At 43.8% G+C, this 16,877-nt stretch overlaps 1 protein-coding gene across 1 annotated transcript in view; it reads left to right on the top strand.

Moving 5' to 3' along the window:
* The window catches only part of LOC135385077 (uncharacterized), an 83,987-nt gene that overhangs the window by 31,360 nt on the left and 35,750 nt on the right, over positions 1 to 16,877 (top strand). Inside the window, exons 19-26 of the mRNA XM_064614253.1 lie at positions 3,998 to 4,210; positions 4,353 to 4,445; positions 10,277 to 10,329; positions 11,742 to 12,046; positions 12,985 to 13,019; positions 13,556 to 13,650; positions 14,029 to 14,206; positions 15,247 to 15,428. Of these exons, the coding sequence (XP_064470323.1) occupies positions 3,998 to 4,210; positions 4,353 to 4,445; positions 10,277 to 10,329; positions 11,742 to 12,046; positions 12,985 to 13,019; positions 13,556 to 13,650; positions 14,029 to 14,206; positions 15,247 to 15,428 (1,154 nt within the window). The remainder of the gene's footprint in view (positions 1 to 3,997; positions 4,211 to 4,352; positions 4,446 to 10,276; positions 10,330 to 11,741; positions 12,047 to 12,984; positions 13,020 to 13,555; positions 13,651 to 14,028; positions 14,207 to 15,246; positions 15,429 to 16,877) is intronic.

Raw genomic sequence — 16,877 nt, forward strand, 5'->3', positions numbered from 1 at the left:
AGACATCCCAGAGAGGGCAATTTGCCTGGTAAAAATCGGGTTTCACCCTAAAGAGGCAACCTTCAATTCGGGACGCAAATTCGGGGAAGAATCGGGTAAAACCCTAAAACTTCAGGCTCTAGATATGCTGTTGCAATACAGTAGAATGTCGTTAATTCGAAGTCATTTCGACGTCGAAAGGATTTCAAATTAAGAGGGTGTTTGAACTAAGCGAACTTGGGCTCATGGTGAAGGAAAATATTTGCCGAAGAACTCCCTTATCTTCGTCTGCCAATTTCCGAAAATGACCTCGACACTGTTCGTTCAAGATAGGCTATGAAGCCCATCGTTAAGGCCCTTTGTTTTCTGCGATTCCGTGACTCCGCGAAATTTCGCAGAATTCGGAATTAATCGCGGAATCCTTCGTTTGGCACAGAGTTTCACGGAATCCTTTACTTTTAAGGGTGTGTGGATATTAGAGTTCTCAAATTCGAATCGAATATCAATTACTCGAAGTGTCCGATTGCGTTCGTGAATTGAAATACCCAATATTCACGTTTCTGGATAATTTGACTATTTGCCGAATACGAACGACACGTCCCGAATGTGGGCTTCACCTAAAGCTTCCCTGCATGAGGTGAAGCCGCCCCTACGAAATTGAAGCCTGCTTTACGAAATGGTTTATGCTGCAGGACAAAACAGACAGATTGTAGTTTAGCTTAGGATTACATTAGCCCAATTAGATTACATTAGGATTTATTGTGTATACTTCACCTGAGGAAGGGACGGCGTCCTTCCCGTATGCAGTTTAGCAGTAGCAGTGGCGGATTTTGATTCGATATCTGGGAGGTTGCCTTCAAGAAGATAAGACTTTTAAATAATGGCTACAGTCCAAGAACGAAAAGGGGTGTACTAAAAATGTAACTTCCCCAGGGCATGTATTGTAAACTCCTTCCTATGAAGTTCCTATGAACTCTCTAGATGCTGAAAGATCTTTCAGCAGGTATAAAACGATTTCAGGCAACAGACCGCATCAGATGGGAACACAAGATATATCATGTATGCAATGCTGAGCCACAACAGTGCTTTGAATCTGTAATTTTATAACATTTTTTGTTCCCACATGATCCAAGAAAATAAAGTGCCTTCCATTTCATGCAGCTGGTTGACTGCTCGCCGCGGAAAATCGTGGAATTTAAGAGTCAGTGCCGCGGAATTTTGACTTTGCCGCAGCGGAAAACGGAGGGCCTTATCCATCGTATTGCTCTGCGCGTGCATATCAATTTTGCGCTACATGGCTAATGGGCGATACGTCGGAGATGCTTACAAAAAAGAAAGTTTCCCAGTAGGTGGTGCTGTTCTTAAATTGTTCGTCGGGGGGATTTCTCTGAGACGGCCCCGTATATGAACTTTATCGATATCGTTATATCGATAACTTAATGATATCACTGGTCGGGATCACATCAACCTAATAGAACGGTACAGATAGAACGCCACTGATAATGCTCATATGTTGAACTCAAGAAAATATTGAACCAGCTTTGTGTCGCATTCCATGAAAGCTCATCCAACACCATATAACTAGGGCCTGACTTTTTAGGGTTAAACCCGTATCCGCCCGATATTTACCCCCCGAACGAAATCTGTAAAATTTGGGTTTAACCCGAATCTACCCGAAAACATCCGGGTCGCGTGGCACACTCGTAAGCATGCATTAAAATGAAGTTTGATAACATTGCTAAACATTAGTTCCATGTTAAGACAAATTTTTATTAAACAAAAAAAATCGCCCGAATTCCTGACGACAGAATATGCGGTAACGGGATTTAACCCGAATACACCCGAATTTTCAAATGAAAAATATCACCCGATATTTACCCCCCGAATTTGGCCAAGAATAAAACCCGAAAAAGTCAGGCCCTACATATAACTAGAGCCCCTTCATGATGATCGTTGCATCGAAGTCATCCTCGCATGTTCATCAATGAACAAGCTGATGGGAACCTGCAATTTTATCGTCATATCTGAGGTACACTTAAACGTGTTGAAGCTCGTAGTAAATGGGCTCTGCTGTATATCGAGCGGATTCTTCTAACTACAGTAAAACCCGCGGATAGCGATATCGCGTATAACGATTGTTCATGATTTTACCCTCAAAATATACATTGTTTCTATGGGGAAACGACCCGCGTACAGCGATAGACCGCGGTTCCGAGTACTCGTATAACGATGTTGGGCGCTGTCCCGTGCGCGTAACCTCGCTGCAATAAGATACAGTAGAATCTCGATTATACGAATATCACGGGGTAGCGGAAAAAATTCGTATAATCCGAAATTCGCATCAAAAGAATTAAACCAAAATAAAAATTGAGGCAAGAAAATAGACAGCGACTGTTCATTTTCCAATACTGTCAGTGAAAGAGGTAGGTGGTAACGCTTTTGTGTCTCCGTATTTGGCCAATGTGGCTCAAATTCGCGAGATGATTCAAAAGGCCTAGCACATGCTTACCACCCGCGAGTTGCGCGACAGTGTTCTAAAGCGAGCTTCACCTAAAGCACGCATGCGTTAGGTGAAGCCAACTTGCGGAATGGTGACGTGTAGTGTTGCCAGAAGTTGTCTGTCCAAGAAGATATGTTTCCTGATTCTCTCCACGAGTTCTAGTCGCTGCTTTTCCAAGCCAGTGCGATGTCACACAGCTTCGCGATTTTTTTTTTTTAGCATCTGTTTCTTTTTCTTTTGCTGCACGCGGAGTGACGCGCTATTTACGTCATCCCTCGTTTAACGATGTATCCCGTATAACGATGAAATTCGCGATTACCGTCAGTATCGTTATACGCGGGTTTCACTGTAGTATTCTTACTTAGTCCTGAACTGCATAGATCTCTTGACGTTATTTTTTAAACTCTCACCTCGCGTTTCCGCAAGCTTATGAAAATTACGACTCACCAGCTCCCGCGGCACAGTGGTTAGGACGGTCGCTTTCCGCGCAGAGACTGGGTGGTGGTGACACGGGTTCGAATCCTGTCACCGGCTGTGTTGTCTGAGGATTTCCCCTTGGTTTTCCGAAGGATTTCCAGACGAATGTCGGCAGAGTTCCCCCTGAAGTCTGCCCAGGACGCATACTAACACCCCTGTTCCCCCACTCCTTCCTGCTGTCCTTTCTCCATCTGTCCACGTCTGTACGCCGCTTATAACCACAGTTGCTTTTCGGCGCTAACACTCAATAAAAAAAAAAAGAATGCTGATGCGTAATGTTGCCAGAAGTTTTCCTGGTATGTTCCCCCCACGCGTTCTGGTCGTTTTTCTAAGCCAGTGCGATGTCACACAGCTTCGTGGATTTATCGTGGTTTATTGGTGCGAGGGGGATAAAAATGTAAAATCATCGATGAGGTTCCGTGCCATGCAATCCCTTTGATCGTATCTCCTCCACCATTTGGAGAGTCATTGCTTGCATTGTACAACATGATGTAGGAAATTTGTGGTGAGGATATCCCTCACTTTTTGAGAGAAGGAGTGGCATGTGGCAACGTTGATACGAACGTGCCGAGGATGCGACCGAGCTCGTTCGTATCATCCGCAAAGGCAAGAAAACGCGTTCGTACCACCCCTCATTTTATGGGAAGAACAGGCATTCCGTCCGGGACCGGTAAAAGAATTCGTATCATCGATACTCTACTGTATTACGCTGGTGCAGTGTGTGATGCTGGTAACACACGTTGTATGGGAAGGTGCTTAGATGCCTTTGTGCAGCTTTGTGCTTTCTCTGAAGCAAGAGATGATATTTGATTTCAGAAATCGGTGCACTGTTATACAGTCAAACTCCTTTATAGCAAACACCTTTTTAACGAAAATACCACTACAGCAAATTTTTTTTGCGGTCCCGCTGGAGCATATAGGTCCAATAATAGACATCGTTTTTAACGAAAATACCTTTACTGCGAATTTTTTTTGCTGTCCCCTGAGTTTCGTTGTAAAGGAGTTTGACTGTACAGCTAGTACTTCTTTTGTCTCTCGTAGAAGTCCTTAGAAGAACTGAAAGGAGTGTGCAGAGCACCTCCAAAACCGGATGCCATATGCCGTGGTGAGGACTGCCCCATGCACCGAAACATCTACTACAGTGACCCTGATTTCAAGGGATTCCAGCAGCTACATTGCCATTCAAAGTGTGTTATCCAATACCATCCATCTTGTTGGAAAGATCACAGAGATGACATGAACCTCACAGAGAAGGTGAGAGGCGCACTCCCTCCTTTCGCATAGGGTAGAGGATTCTGGTAGAGATCAGTGTCGTGCAGTGAAAATGTGATACTGGTTGTGATGTCTTGCGTGATTAGGGATTTCTCAGATTGGTTGTGATGTCCTGTGTGAATAGGGATTTCTTGGAACCGTATGCCCGACACCGGACTGTAAGGACATCATCATCGAAGTAGAGACCATCGAAAAAGACGGTACAATTGGTAGACATGTAAGTGTAAAAACTTTACCATTGGTATTGCTTGTCGGAAATTCTTGGCCAACTGGAAATTACCTGAACAAGAGAGAACTGATGTTCTGAGGCTGGAACAACATAGAAGGGACAATCACATACAAGGCCCCAAGTTGCCTAAGAAATTAACGATTTTCTTTAATTTTTTATTTATTTATTTTTATATTATATTTTTATTTATTTATTTTTATATTATATTTTTATTTATTTATTTTTATATTATATTTTTATTTATTTATTTTTATATTATATTTTTATTTATTTATTTTTATATAAGATTTTTGTTTTTATTTATTATATTTTTATTTATTTTCGTTAATTTCTTAGGCAACTTGAGGCCTTCTATGTGATTGTCCCTTCTATGTTGTTCCAGCCTCAGAACATCAGTTCTCTCTTGTTCAACAATTTGCCGCTTGCGTCGATCCCTGTCGTATGAATGTGTGTATGAGTGTGCAAAAATGTAAGAGTGAAAGGAGGATGAGTGAGAGAGGGTGACTGGTTTGTCCCTTCAGATGACGCACCCTGGAAGTCGCTGAGAAGGCGTGTTAGCTTAGCTCAATTGGTAGAGCCCTGGATCGGTAATCCAGAAGATGTGGGTTCGAGTCCTACAGCTGGCTAACCTTTTCAGTGACTTCCATCTTTCATCGTGGAAATTACCTGTACCGTAAACTTCCATCAATTCGACCCTGACGGGAACGCGAGATTTGATCGAATTATCCGAAGGTCGACTGAGTTTTAGAGCATTGTATGCTATCACCTTTGCGTGCGTAAGCGATAGCGTGTGATGCACTAAAACTCGAGGTTATCCGTACGGATCGGGTCTGTTTATAGTTGCCGCCTGCCATGTGAGCTTTTGGGGCAAACTTTACTGTTGCTGTCTGTGGTGCAACAAGGGTGCCTTGTTCGTGGACACATCGGTCTAATTATACGATGTGGACTTCTTTCACGTTCGAAATAACTAACTTTTTTATCAATAAAAACTAGGGGTGTGCGAATCCGAATATTTTTAAGTCGAATCGAATGGGGGGAAAAATTCCGAATACCGAATCGAATATCGAATATTTGTGCAAAATTTACAATATGTGAATTTCGCATTAAAAGTTTCCATTTCGTAGCCCATGCCTATAGTGTAAATTTTGTAGCATTATCTGGCACGAGAGGGACATGCAATTCTTCTGTTCAGAGCCTCTACACTTTAATGTTACATGAGAGTGCTTCCTGCTTTTCGGGTGAGCCTACACTTACTGGAGTGGTTACCTTCATTTCAAAATTTTATGCCAGGCAGTAGCATATTATACGGATGAGGCTGTAATTGTTTCAGACAGCCACAAGCCATTTGTGAAACAAACGAATTGCCATCCTGCCTCAGCTTTGCCATGAACACCTTTTAGTTTCTTTGCACTCGCCCTAGGATGTTGCACCACTGAAATTTTAGATGCAAAGGATATCTTTAAGACACCCTTCTTGTTCGTGGGCTGTAGTCATTATTCGAGGGTCCTAACTTTTTAAAGGCAATCTCACAGACATCAAATCAAAGTCCCTCGTCGGTACAGCTAAACTGCATGTGGGAGAGGCGCCGCCCCTTCCACAGACGATGTCTACAAAACTAACTTTGGATAACGTTATCTTAAACTAAACACCGTCCTGCCTGTGTTGGTCCTGCAGCAAGGGCAATTTTGTAAAGCAGGCTTCACCTCATGCACGGAAGCATCAGGTGAAGCCCACTTTCGGGTTGTGTCGTTCATATTCGCGGAATAGTCGAATATTCGAAAAATCGAATGCTGGATATTCGAATTCGAGAATTCGAATATTCGCACACCCCTAATAGAAACAAATGTGGCATTTGACGGGACCTTCAAGTTTGTTCGAATTTAGTGAAAAAAACGAATTATTGGAAGTCGTATTAATGGAAGTCTACTGTAATAACTATGCTTTGGGACAAGTCAGCTCCTACATGGCAACTCCACTCCTCACAAATTTAAAGATGTCTGCGATTTGCCTAGGCATGTGCAAGACATCTCGTGCCGTATAGAGAAGCGTATTGTGCCCTCGTGCATCATTCTGTTGCATCTACACTGATCTTTATTGTGAAGACATTTTCTGCCAGAGTCTATGTACCTAGAGCACATTTGCATGCTTCCAAAGCAAACTCATCAAACATTAAGGTCAGCAAAACACATGTTTGATACATGACGAACATTGAAATGGCTTCCTTGTCTGTCTGGTGTTCACCATCTTTTATGCCCTCACTCACAACGTGCAGGTTGCATTATCCGCTGGCGGAGATATACCTGCATGCCCATAGCTCTTACGTCGCGTCAGAGTCAGCCAGAGTCAAACGATTTTTCAGGCTTTTGGAGCTCTAGGACATGTCCGAACTATCGAGCGCTCTGCATTTTTAATCAATGAGAAAAGTTCACTTCGTTTCTAAAGCCTTTACTCATAAGTCTTAAAGTGCAGCTCCGCTGCTGTTCCGAAAGTATGAAGACGTTGTGATATTCAGAACCGTGGACCCAACTTCATTCATAAACGCACATTGCTTTCCAAATTTCCATACTCCTTCGTGAGAAATTTGAGAAAAACTACCGGGCGGCGGTTCCACTTGTGACGTCATACTTGGAACTGCGCGGATTGGATAGCCACACCTAGCCAGCTCTGCCTGGCAACCAGTTTGTGTTTACACTCCGTCATGGCCGCTGTATCGTGCTGAAATAGCTGTCACGAGCTATCGGGGACCACCGCACCGTTTTATCATGTTTCTTATAAGGAATACTTCGTCTTCGAGCACGTTCTCGTTCTCAATAGCTTTGGTGGTGCTTTCTGCACGCGCAGCAAGTCCGCGCATAGTGTGCTGCCAAAGCTATTGAGAATGCGTAAGTGTACGTCACACGTTAGGTGTTAGGTCTTGTTGGTAGCATGAAGCACAGTGCGGGCACAGAATGTCCGCTCACGACGGCCGTCGTTGCACAACGAGGCCATCCTGTAAGGCTTGCTAAAGAAGACCGGCAAAACTATCTTTGAGGCTATTAACGACAGCAACTTTCACGGGACACACCCAAAACATTCACCTTCGCCCATAGATCTCCGCCATCGCATCGACGATTTGGCGTTAGCCAAGCCACGAGCACGGCTAAGCCAGGACAAAGCCGGGACTGGTCAGGGTTTGCCGACCACAGGACCGCCGTGCCAGGGAAAGTTAAAAAAATTGTTTTCTTAAAAACTACAAACAAATGGGTGAAAATTTTTCACATGTATGCTCCCTGTGCGGAAACGAACGCACAGCCCAAGCATGGCTCCATTCTGTCGCAGTCGAAAATCGGCGGAGCTGAGCTTTAAGTCTATGTGTGTTTGTTTCACTGCACAAGCATGAGACAACGCATTGCGGTGAATTCCTGCCAGTGTTGGCACTCTCTGCCGGTACATGTTTACAAAGCATGTGGATGGCTGCCAAGACTGTTGCTGTTGACGCGGAGCATTAAAACTGTTGCTGCTGTCGTCGCTTGAACCTTCCGGCCTTCTGAAGTGGAACAGTTCAGCACACGCGTACAGTGGCGTATCTAGGGTGTGGCAGGTGTGGACAGGTGCCATGGGCGCCAGGTGAGTAGGGGCGCCATTATGTGGTCGGGTGTGAATGTGCCAGGTCGGGCACTCAACCTGGCACATTCATAAATGATCTAAAGCACCCGCCATTAGAGAGGTTATAGTGTGAAACCTAGTGCGGACCGCACGAAAACGCATCCCCAAGGACATCATGTTAATCATGTTGCCATGGGCGCAGGTAGATCTAGATACGCCACTGCACGCGTATGAACTCTGCCTTTTGGACGCTGCTCGTGTGCTGTGTCTGTAAAGCAGTCCGAAATTATTGGGCTCTTTAGTACACTGTTCTGCAGCACATCTTCCGCACTGTTCTGGCTTGCAGGAGACGGTAGGTCCTAAAAAGGGCCAACCGAATCCACAAATCCGCCGAAAGCAGCTGGAGTCCGCCGAAAGCCCCATTGGCTGACAAGTGTTTTCTTGTTTGTTTGTTTACATTGCTCTGGACTGGAAGAGTTCAGGCAGGAACTATTACATTACAAGTTTAAAAGTAACCTCGTTTTGCTTTTTGACCGTTGCTTATAGTTTTATGGAAATAATTCATACTATAGAATTTACGCATTTATTGTAGTCTGTGAACAACGGGTTAAATTATACTACATTTAAGAACTATATATGGGTATATTTTCTCCTGAAACTTCAGCATTACTTAATTTGTTTTTCATTAAACAAAGGTATCACATTGTGCTTCAAAACACTTTTCACTACAAGTGTATTTTTCCCGGCTTTTTAAGCTGTTTTTAAAGAAAGGATTCAAAAGATAAAAGATTTGTAGGATTCGTGGAGTTGTAGAACCGTCCTTGGATTCGGATTTGGGTTCGGATTCGAAAAATTTTGAGTTCGTCCCATCTCTACTAAAAACAAAGTGTCTATCCACACGGTCCTATAAACTAAGGCTGTGCGAATAGTGATTTTGGGGGTTCAAATCGAATACGAATCGAATAGTAGTGAATCGAATAATGTCGAATACCACACAAAAATGTGTGCTTATTACTGAATAGTAAGCAAAAGCTTGCACTGAAAACTGGTGCTCAGTTGTAGTTAGTGAGACTGACTGCGAACTATATACACATATTTCATTGATGAATACGTTTGTGCGAGAATTGTCCTGAAAGTTGTAATTCCAGACATAACGTAGCTGGCTGTGTGATTAAATCCCTCTTTCTATGGCGTCATAGCTGGTCCAGCCAAAGCTCAAAATAATTAAACTAACGTAAACATCCCTGCCAACATTTGCTAAAATATTTCTCAAAAGTGGCAATTTTCAGTGATCCCTCAAATCGCACTTTTAAACCATGCCTGCAACCTGTGTAACTGGCAACCTGTCTAACTGGCAACCTGCCACTGGCAAAAGTGTAAACTAGGCTTCGCCTGATGCTCGGAGGCATGAGGCGAAGCCAACTTGCAGGATATCGTCACGTCCGCTCGCGCAAAACTGCAAAGTGAGCTTCACGTAACACTCAGAAGCATGAGGTGAAGCCACCTTGCAGGATATATTTGAAGCGCAGAATTGTAAAGTAGGCTTCGCCAAACGCTCAGAGGCATCAGTTGAAGCCAGCTTGCGGAATTTCGAATATGTTCGAGTATTCGATGAAATGTTATTCGGTTCGAATACGAATAGCGCGGTACCGTTATTCGGTACAAATGTCGAATATTTCGAATATTCGCACACCCCTACACTAAGGATCTGTCCACACAGTGAAAATTTAGTGGCGCACAACTGAGCTGCACTGCTCGATTGTGGCACGTGAACAGTGAAGCGAAGCGAAGTATCATGAAGCAACTCGAGCAACTCGGTCTGAATCTTCTGACATAGATCCTCCATCCCACTTCACTGGGGTAACAAAAAATGTTAGCTATATTTACTGCTACTATAAAAAATGTTCCTCACAAAGACATAACACATTTTGCAAACGCAAAGGAAGTTCAGAAGTGACCATGGTGAACACCTCACAGCAGTTTGGAGCATTGCAGTCCCTGAATGGATATTCTCCATTTAATGCAAAGTTTCTGTTACTTTGCCACACCCAAGATTATGTTGTTGATTTTGTGTGAGTTTATTACAACACGCCCACTTAGTTGCGGTACACAAAGAATTTGGCAAATTGCTCTAGGGAATGCATGTCTCGGGACAATATTCTTGCATTTAGGATTACATTATTGCAGTTTGTTTTTCATGCTTTCTTTCTGATTTGTCTACCTTCCTCCTCCAGTTTGTCCATTCTGAATACGACAAAGAAAATATTCCAAGGCAGAAAAAGACAAAGTAAGTGGCATCCAGACTGCTTCTCCTGTGCTAGAACGTATCTGCTGGGCGCGTTAAGTAGGCACCCCTCTTTTGGCGCACTCAAATTGGGAGTGTGAGACACCCGGAGCATTGTGGGGTGTCACTAACAGTGTATTCACAAGAGTGACATTCCCCAGAAACTGAAGACTCGAAAACCGTCGTAGCTTTCTGCTGTCTCGTGAGCGCGAGCTTTCAACGTCGTGTCTTCACGTACACTGCTAACTGTGGGAAATATCCTGCTACGCAGCCACAAGATATTCCGTAGCAGACGACAGGAAATCACGCTATCAGTGTCGTCTGCTAAAAACATGGGCCAAGACTGTTTCCCAGTAACTCCATGCTCGCCAGTTACTCAATGCGAGCGGAACATTGTGTTGTCGACATGTAAAGCTCATAAGCACATTCAATCAGCGTAAGTTTTGAAGTGATCAAGCTCCACAGCGCAAAGTTACAGCGCGAAATGTGCTATTCCCATAGTTAAAACAACCAAGATGGCGGTGTGGCAAAGGACAGTTGAGGCGCTGCTCCCTAGATGGTGACGTGCTGTTTTGTTTCGCAGTTTTTGGGTAAGCGGATGACACCATCCGTTTTGTTTGTCGTCTGCTAGTTACGTCTGTAATTTCATTTCTCGTGTTGCTCGTTTCGTGAGCAAAATGCGGCAGTTACACGAAAGCAAAATGAAAACCACAACTTATGAGCAACCATATTTCCATCCAGCTGACAGTATGTATCTTTCGTGTTAGTATAAGTTTGTGCTGCAGTGCAGAATGTCCTTCGGCGCTTTATATGTAGACAACAGAATGTTCCACCTGCATTGCGCCATTGGCAAGCACCACATGGCTGTGCAGTTAGTTTTATGGGGTGATACCCTGTATTACGCATGTATAAGAGCTGCACCAGTGATTTTGACTTTTGAACTGTTGTTGGTTGCTCATGCAAGAATTTCACACCATTTTCAATTTGTGCTTATACGAGATGATATGAGTGATGATGGCTGCACATCTCTGTGAAGACAGTAAATGTTCTTTTCTGGCAACAACCGACCTGCCAAGTGTACCGGTTTACCCAAAAAATCTCGGATTTAGCAAACCTCCCGGAACACGCAGTTTCCCCCTGTCCCTCTCAAACACATACTTTTGGTCTGCTGCCCCCCCCCCTGTTTTGAAACCTCCCTAGTTAGGTTTTGGCAGGTATGCCACAGAAACCTACAGAGACTATGGCACTGTTTCTCACAATAGGTAGCATACTTCATCTGAAGCTATGACAGTTTTACTGAATGTACAACTGGATACGTAAAACTACGGGCACTTGAAGAAATGGTGCCATCTCTGTAACTTGCTGGGGGGTAAGAAAAAAGAGACGAGTCACAACTTCATCCGCTCCACTTGCAGGAAAGAAAAGAAGCAAGAGCTGCGTGAATTAAAAAAGAAACAACGTCGTGACACCAATACGGGCCACCCAGCAGAGCAGAAAGACGACGACCTCACCTCTGTGGTGAGCGCTGGCTGCGACTCTGTTGGGAGTAACCACGACGACGTTGGTGCAAGCCCTACGGACTTGGGGAAACACGAGGTAGTGCTCAAAAGCGAAAGCAAGGCTACGCTGAGGAAGGAAAGCCTTACCGAGGAGACGAAACCCGGAGCAGAAGACGTGAAAGAAGGCAAGAACGAATCTCCCCCGGTGCCTCCCGCAACCGGTGAGCAGTTTCAGTTTGTGTGCGGTACAGTTTCAATGTGTCAGTAACTACGGTGAAACCTCGCTATTTGGACACCCGCGGTGCAGGCGAAGTGTGTCCTACTTAGGGAGGTGTCAGAGTTACGAAATACAGTCAAACTCCTTTACAACGAAACTCAGGGGACAGCAAAAAAAATTTGCAGTAAAGGTATTTTCGTTGAAAAGGATGTCCATTATTGGACCCATAGGGCTCCAGCGGGACCGCAAAAAAATTTGCTGTAGTGGTATTTTCGTTAAAAAGGTGTTCGCTATTAAGGAGTTTGACTGTACTAGGAAAACAAAAAATGGAAAAGGTCGCAGCTATTTTGCCGGAAATGTCTCCCGTCTTCAATTTGTGGTCATTAGTGGTACCTCTCTACCCACTTTTCACTGATAATTGTTGCCAGCACGTGCTGTCCACCCACGAGTTTAGAGATAGCACTGTAAAGTGAACTTCATCTAAAGCACGCATGCGTTAGTTGAAGCCGACTTGATGACGGCGGTGCCTGTGTCAGTGTACACATCACTGCACAGTGACGAAATGTCGCTTCGGGGAATAGAAGCTGATGTTATCAGGCAGAGCTAGAAGCGCGTTAGGAAAGCATTGACAAATTTTTCCAGCATACTAGTGCTTAGCAGGGTTTATTTTGAGAGCGAAATTCGTTTTTTCCGACTGCTCGATTATTCGTACTTTTGCGCGATCCCTGCCAAGTCCGAAAGATCGGACGGCGATGACCTATGTCAGGATTGTTTTGGGCTGTGCATTTTATTTTGACGATCATTTAAAGTTTTTACTTTGGTTGCTGAGCCTGATCGTGAGATCGTGCCTGGTATCCAATGGTCTTGCAAAGGAATGGTCAAAGAACTGCTGAAGCTTTGTGTTGTGCTAGGTTTTGCCTCTAATACGATGTCCATTTTTAGATGCACCCTACGTACTGAAAAGAGATGAGGAGGAGGTAAGAAGCATGATTTGTACATTTTTCGTAACTTATGATTAGGGCCTGACTTTTTCGGGTTTTATTTTTGGCCAAATTCGGGGGGTAAATATCGGGTGATACTTTCCATTTGAAAATTCGGGTGTATTCGGGTTAAAACCCGTTACGGCATATGCTGTCGTCAGAAATTCGGGTGTATTCGGGTGATTTTTTTTTGTTTAATAAAAATTTGTCTTATCGTGGAACTAATGTTTAGCAATGTTATCAAACTTTATTTTAATGCACGCTTACGAGTGTGCCACGCGACCTGGATGTTTTCGGGTAGATTCGGGTTAAACCCGAATTTTACAGATTTCGTTCGTGGGGTAAATATCGGGCGGATACGGGTTTAACCCTAAAAAGTCAGGCCCTACTTATGATGTGCAAAAATATATTCCTTTGTTTAAGCATTTGCATGTGCATTTGCTTAAAGGATGTTACCATATTAGCTGACAGAGAGCTCTTACAAATAAGGAGTAGCAAACCAAACCCAGCAAAATGCCTTTTTTTTTTTGCAGGATCTTCCCGACGTCAAGAGTAAAAAATGCAAAGACAAGAAAAAGCGAAATAGAGGCATACACACTCTCGACATTGGCCCTGAAGTGAACCTCTAGTAAGTATTTTTGATACATCTTGCAGCCTCTTGCAAACACTGCGTAGTACAGCTGTACTGGGTAAGTGCTGATAGCAAGCATGCTGAACAGCAAGCATCTCAGGCGGTTTTTGGAAGGTGCTATATTGCACATTAAGATGTGGTGTCAGGAAGCCTGGAGAGAAAGCAGCTTCGAGTTCATTGAATCTGTTGAAATACATAAACAATTTTAGCGTTGAACTAGTTTTTCCCTCTTTTACACCTTTTAACATAAGATGAACCATATATACTTACCTGTACACCAATCCCCAAAGAGGCGTTGAAACCCTTGTGTAATAACGTGGAGTGAGACGCACGTTCCTTTCATGTCTGTATAACTTTGCTTTTGTTTGGTTACAGCTCAGAGTATGAAGAAAGGATTGCCAGGCTGGCATTCCAGAAAAATGTTGTGGAAGAAGGACCTCAATGGGGCACGTTCTGTGAGACACAGAAAGAAAGGCAAGTGTGCTTTGTCTACGCAAGGACATTGCCCCTTTTGAGCAGAAGTGCTTTCTGCTCCTGGTATTGTGCTTCATGTGTGTTAAGCTTGTTGTGCCAACTTTTGTATTGCGGTAAAATACCCTAGCCTCTTGCCAGACCCGAAGGAAATCTTATTTTACACCGTGCATTTGAAGCGTTAACCTGTGGCGACATCAGGTTGGAAAGCAGATTTTGAGGTTGAAAATAAAAAGGGGGTTTCTCGCAACATGAGATTCCACACAGCTGTGCTGAGTGCACAGTGCTTAGCGTTCTCCAGTGCTCGTATTGGTGGCTGAATTTGTGCTTTTGCAAGTTCGTCTTCAGTGTTTCATCTCTGTTAACCATAAAACACGAGGCTCTTTATACGTGTTTGTAAGAAATACTAGCAGGGCTCTGACATGCAGACTAAAGGAGTGTTTACTATCAGAGTAGAGAACATGGAACGAAAACGAATGCTATGCGCATGTATGTGCTCATACAAAGGTAGATAATTAGACCCTGAAGTTTTCGGGTTTTATTTTTTTCCAAATTCGGGGGGTGAAAATCAGGTCAGTAACTTAATGTAAAAAATTTATGCAAATTCGGGTGTAAAAATTACCATCAGACTGAATTCGAGGAGAAATAAGGCTTTATTGCAGCTTAAACGTTCGTTCTAGCGCTCATCCAGAGTACCAGAAGTATCAGAAGTAGAGGTCAACCATGTATTTTGTGAAAAATTAGTATGTCTTTACCTTCAGTTGCATAGCTTAGGTGCAGTTTTGCGGGTAGAAATCGGGTTTAACCCGAAACAGGTGGACCTTGATTCGGGGGTGCAAATTCGGGGGGAAAATCGGGTTTAACCCTAAAACTTCAGTGTCTATAGATAATGCGTGCCTGCTTCACCCTTTATTACTTTTCCCAGCAGTATATGTTCCACTTGGTCTTGCGTTTTTCCTGCACACAAGATAACCATTGTCTTTGTTTATTTTTTTTCTCTCATCTGTGCAAATTTGTGAGCCTCGGGAGGTCTTTTTCGCTTTGAGCATCACGAGGTGCTACACCCCTGAAAATGCGTTATCGAAACAAGGATGAGGAGCTGTTGGGTGCAAAGAATCCTAGAGACACCCCTTTTTGCCCTTCACTATATCATTTTGTAGGTTCCCCAGCCTGGATCCCTCTCGACCTTTCTTCATCCCAGAGCAGCTCCGGGACAATGAAATTGCTCTGGAGGCCGTGCTGCAGCATCGGGGCAATTACCAGAATAAGGAAGAGACACGAGAGATCCGTGAGAACATCTACGAGTACGTACGCCCTTAACTTAATTTCTTTCCTTTCGATTTGCCTCTTTCTTGGCTGCTGGTGGCAAAGACACCTTGGAGGCCGCACATGCGTGTGCTCTGATAAGTTATCAGTGGGGTTCCGGGGTTTCGGATTAATCCGAAAAAAAAACAAAAATCGAAAGAAATGTACGGCGGTAAAGGATTTTGTACTTGGGATTCATTCGAAAAACTCCGCTTTCGTGGGGTTATGTTAATATCTGAGTTATCAGAAAGAAAGTTGTGCACTGAAGACTTGTTCAGAGTATTCCGTGCGTTTCGTGTTCTGTCGCATGAAAACCGAAAGACTCGGATTCGTCAGAAAATCGTTAACTCCCCAAAACACCTTCCGGCAATGACTAAAAATAAACTCCAAAAACCCGGAACCCTAGTTAACAGCCTGCCCCAGACAGAGGGTGGCAACATGCAAGAAAACGACAGCCACAGAGGAGCAGGAACAGAGCTTCACAAGAGCACCCCACTATATGCAGCAACTCCCAGTAAAGAGATGATGCATGCACAGTACCAAAGAAAACACTGCCTTAATTCGTAGAATTAACGCGTCTATTTAGCCCCTAAAAGTGGGGAGGTGTTAATTCTGTGAGGAGAATTTTTGAACCCTACACTAGAGCACTGCAAGTGTATTGTGGCAGTTTCTTGCTTTGCATTCTGGGTCTGTCTAATATGTTTTTGTGACTAGAATATTCCTGGCTTTCTTAGGTTGAGTAAAGTGAGAGAGCAGCACAGAGCTACTAAGTGCTAGCATATCCAGCTCGATTGGTTTAGGCTAGGGTTGCGTGCATCATGACATGCAGTACCGATCACTAGGTTAACCACACAGGGGCCGATGTAGGATTTTTCCGGGGGGGGGTCCGCTATGGACAAGTGCCAGGTGCGTGCTGGGATTGGTCCATTGAACCCTATGTTCAAGTCTGGAATTGAGGGGGGCTCAGGACATCCGGACCCCCCACTCCCCCTAAATCCACCCCTGAAACCACATCCGACAAAAACAGTTCTACAGTGAAGGTGAAACCGTGTTCCCGAAAGAACCACTCCAGTCCTTGGGTCGACTCCCGACAGAAGAAAACTTTATGTAATACCTTTACAAAGCAAGCAAAGCAAAGAAAAGGAAAAACGTCATTGTTGTCTGTCTTATTAATATATCATCGTTGTTCTCATCACTGAGGGCTGTAGTCACTTTCTTTTTGTTTCTTTTTTTTTTTTTTTTCAACGTGACAGCTGATAGTTTTCTGTGTTGCTTCTATGATCAGGCCATTTAGCAATATGCAGTTACATAGGACTGACTACTTGCATGAACAGAAACATATTAAATTGAAGCACTAATCATTTGGCGACATATAAACGTACTTTGTCCCTCAAAGCCTTCTAGTGCAGGGTTTTGTGCAGGATTCTCATCTAAGGGCCGTTGGAATT

The sequence above is a fragment of the Ornithodoros turicata genome, chromosome 2, assembly GCF_037126465.1.
Source record: "Ornithodoros turicata isolate Travis chromosome 2, ASM3712646v1, whole genome shotgun sequence".
NCBI lineage: Eukaryota > Metazoa > Arthropoda > Arachnida > Ixodida > Argasidae > Ornithodoros > Ornithodoros turicata.